This window comes from Myotis davidii, unplaced genomic scaffold (genome assembly GCF_000327345.1).
Source record: "Myotis davidii unplaced genomic scaffold, ASM32734v1 scaffold44, whole genome shotgun sequence".
Lineage (NCBI taxonomy): Eukaryota > Metazoa > Chordata > Mammalia > Chiroptera > Vespertilionidae > Myotis > Myotis davidii.
Window position 1 is genome coordinate 15505736 of NW_006299705.1, and position 3349 is coordinate 15509084.

General features: G+C 37.8%; 1 protein-coding gene across 1 annotated transcript in view; it reads right to left on the bottom strand.

Moving 5' to 3' along the window:
* The window catches only part of FAM172A (family with sequence similarity 172 member A), a 253346-nt gene that overhangs the window by 198987 nt on the left and 51010 nt on the right, over positions 1-3349 (bottom strand). The window contains exon 4 of the mRNA XM_015571579.1: positions 511-611. Coding sequence (XP_015427065.1) covers positions 511-611 — 101 coding nt within the window. The remainder of the gene's footprint in view (positions 1-510; positions 612-3349) is intronic.

Below are 3349 nucleotides of genomic sequence, written 5' to 3' on the forward strand. Positions count from 1 at the left end.
AAATCTGATGAACAGAATAAACTGGTGAACAGAATAGGATCAGAGGCATAGAAAGGGAGTGGACTGACAATTCTCGGGGGGAAAGGGAGTGTGGGGTGTGCGGGAAGAGACTGGACAAAAATCGTACACCTATGGACAAGAACAGTGCGGGGGAGGGGTAAGAGCAGGGGGTGGGTTAGAAACCGGGTGGAGGGGAGCTATGGAAGGAAAAGAAGAACAACTGTAATAATCTGAACAATAAAGATTTATTAACAGAAAAAAAATTGGCATTGTGTTTCTAATATAATGACTCACTACAAAATATTAAGGTCATAGGAAGAATATGTATGTAGAAAAACAAACTTTTAAACTGAGAATGTATTTCTAACAACCATTAAAAATAACCTAAAAATATAATATAACAAGATCTTTTTGTAGAACAAGTCCATAAACTACTTCAACTTTAAAACTTTTATTTGGACTATTCAAAATTTGAAAAATATAAGGTAGACTTTGTATATATGACCATACCTCTCCTAGAGCTTCGTATCTTTTCTGATTCCATCTGTGCAAGTCTTCTCGGTAGTTAAAAACAAATGGTTCCCCAGTTTTTATGTGTCTTAACTGTCCCTCTAGAAGATAAACAAACAATATTGCTATGATTCAGAGTACATGTATAATAATATCGAAAGTACAACTAATGTCGATTAAAAATTTAAAAGAACTTTCTCAGAACTGTTTCATTTTTTTCATTAGATTTTCTCTTTAAATATCAGTATGATACAAACATATAAATACACTAAAAGAATGACTCCAAGCACTCAAATGCTATGATTTTTTATCTTCATTTTCTAATCTAAAGTAAAGTAACAGTATTTGAGTGCCCACAATATATAAAATACCAGTTCTTAAGCTTACAGGCTACCTGAAGAGTAAAAGCATAGGTATGAAAAAGAAGTTAAACAAGAAGGAAGTTAAGTTAATAATCTAAAAACTGCCACAGGCAATTTATGTAGTCAAGTCTAAGATGAGTTTGGATTCATTTGAAGGATTGCTATAGGCTAGAATATGTTCAGAAGGTTTTGGTGACATTTCTCAACTAGGCTTTGAAATATGGGATAAATTTCAAAACAAAATGGAGAGAGGAAGTGAGTGAGCCAATACTGGCTTGGACCGTCAAGGCAGACTTACTCAATTGAGAGCTTTTACTGATAATCAGTAACTTTACTAATGATTTCAAGGGTATAAGTGATCAAGAGGAGCAGACAAAACAGGGAGAGAGGTCTCAAAGAGCCTGGGAACTTCTTCCCAGGCCCTTTCCTCTCAGTGGACAGCACTCTCTGGTCCAGAACAGGTGAAGTCTCTATGTGGGTCATACAGCTTACCTTACACATTGGTGAGCATTTAGTTACATAAATACGTCCATTTTATGTGCCAGAGAGTGGTACTGCTATATAATATTCTTCAAAGAAGCACACCTCACAGATCCATAGATTAAAGGTTTGTTTACCATAAGCAATACCAAATGAGTTATCCTGCTGAGTTTATTCCATGGAGAAGGACTCTATTCATAGCAAACCCTAGTCTGTATTCACTAAAAGATTAAATTACCAGCATGTTGCAAGGAGAAAAGAGCAGGCCACCTGTCTTCTTTATTTCCCTAATATTCCCCTGGAAATCAGAAGAGAAATAGACCACAGGCCAATTGCTTTAACTCCCCCTGGTTCCCAGCAACATAAACAAAATTATGAAAAATGGACAGCAAATTCAAATAACAGGAAACAACTCAGTTTAATAGAAACAAAAGGAATATTGAGGCAAATACTATGATTTCACACTAATAACACATGTTGGGATCAAATAGTAGAAGGCCCAAATTACTGGGCTTGGACTTTGTCCTAAGAGTAATGAGATACAAGAAGAGGTTTAGAGGCAGAAGAGGAACATGACCAAGATGAGTGGAGTTAGTATATGATTTTTATCCAATGAGGGCATGCAGGAGTGGAGAAAGTCTTGGAAGTTATGGCACTAAAACTGAACCCAGGAAATATACTACTCCAAGTAAAAATACTTCACTATTTTTATGTATCAATTTTACGTCACATAAAATGGATATTTTTAATATATAAAATAAAGGCTAATCCTTTATCATAAAGTTCTTTTTAGTACTCTTGACATGAGACACTACACTGAATCACTATCATATTCTTTATGTCATATGATGTCGTGAAAATAGATGTATCTATGGTTTGCTTTCTAGGAAAGGGAAATTCCCATATAAAATATCAATACAAGTAGATCGATGACACCTACAAGTTTAACAATTGTGATTTTGACTAAAGCAGCCTTAAAGGTACATGACATAGTTATGTGTAACAGAAATCTGAAGTGTATTTTCTGAGAGACGACTGTGTGAAAGAGAACTGACTTACCTAGCTGGTAAGTCAATTTAACAGACCACTTTCATCAACATCTCAAAGAGAAGTTTTTTTTGTTTTGTTTATTAATTCTCTACTCATTTTGGACATAATACTTCTCATAATGTAATAAAGATCTTGGTTCTTTAGGAAAAAATAAGCCCCAACAAAGAGCTAACTGTTAGCATTAGTGTTAAAAGTGAAAAGAAGATAAAGATGGGGGTGGGGGGGAAAGTGAGTATTCTTATCCAGAAAAGCAATCTGTATCACTTTTGTTATAGTGGTATCTGCAAATTTGGCATTTCTCAAAGGTTTAGAAAATATCTCCATTAATTGTCAAAGGTCCGATTTAGGACACTGGAGCTCAGGGTCCTCTAAAATCAGCTGTAAAGTTTCATATGTATACACAAAAGTGCATTATTCTAAGAAATGCATACATATTGTCTATCAGATTAATGGTAATCTAGGAACTAAAATAAGGTATCACTGGTCCAAATAAATCAAACAATTGAAAATATATAGGATACTTTCTGTATTAAGAGTTTAATAAATATCCTATACTAGAGGCCCGGTGCACAAAATCTGTGCACAGGGGTGGAGGGTGTGTCCCTCAGCCCAGCCTGCACCCTCTTCAATCTGGGAGTCGGACATCCCTCTCACAATCCAGGACTGCTGGCTCCCAACTGCTCGCCTGCCTGCCTGCATGATTGCCCCTAACCACTCCCCTGCCAGCATGATCGATGCCTAAATACTCCTCTTCTGGCCCAAATGCCCCTAACTGCCCTCCCCTGCTGGCCCAATCACCCCTAACTGTCCCCCCTTGCCAGCCTGCTCACCCCTAACTGCCTTCCCCTGCTGGCCCGGTCACCCCCAACTGCCCTCGCCTGCTGGCCCGGTCACCCCCAACTGCCTTCCCCTGCTGGACTGGTCATCCCTAACTGCCCTCCCCTCCA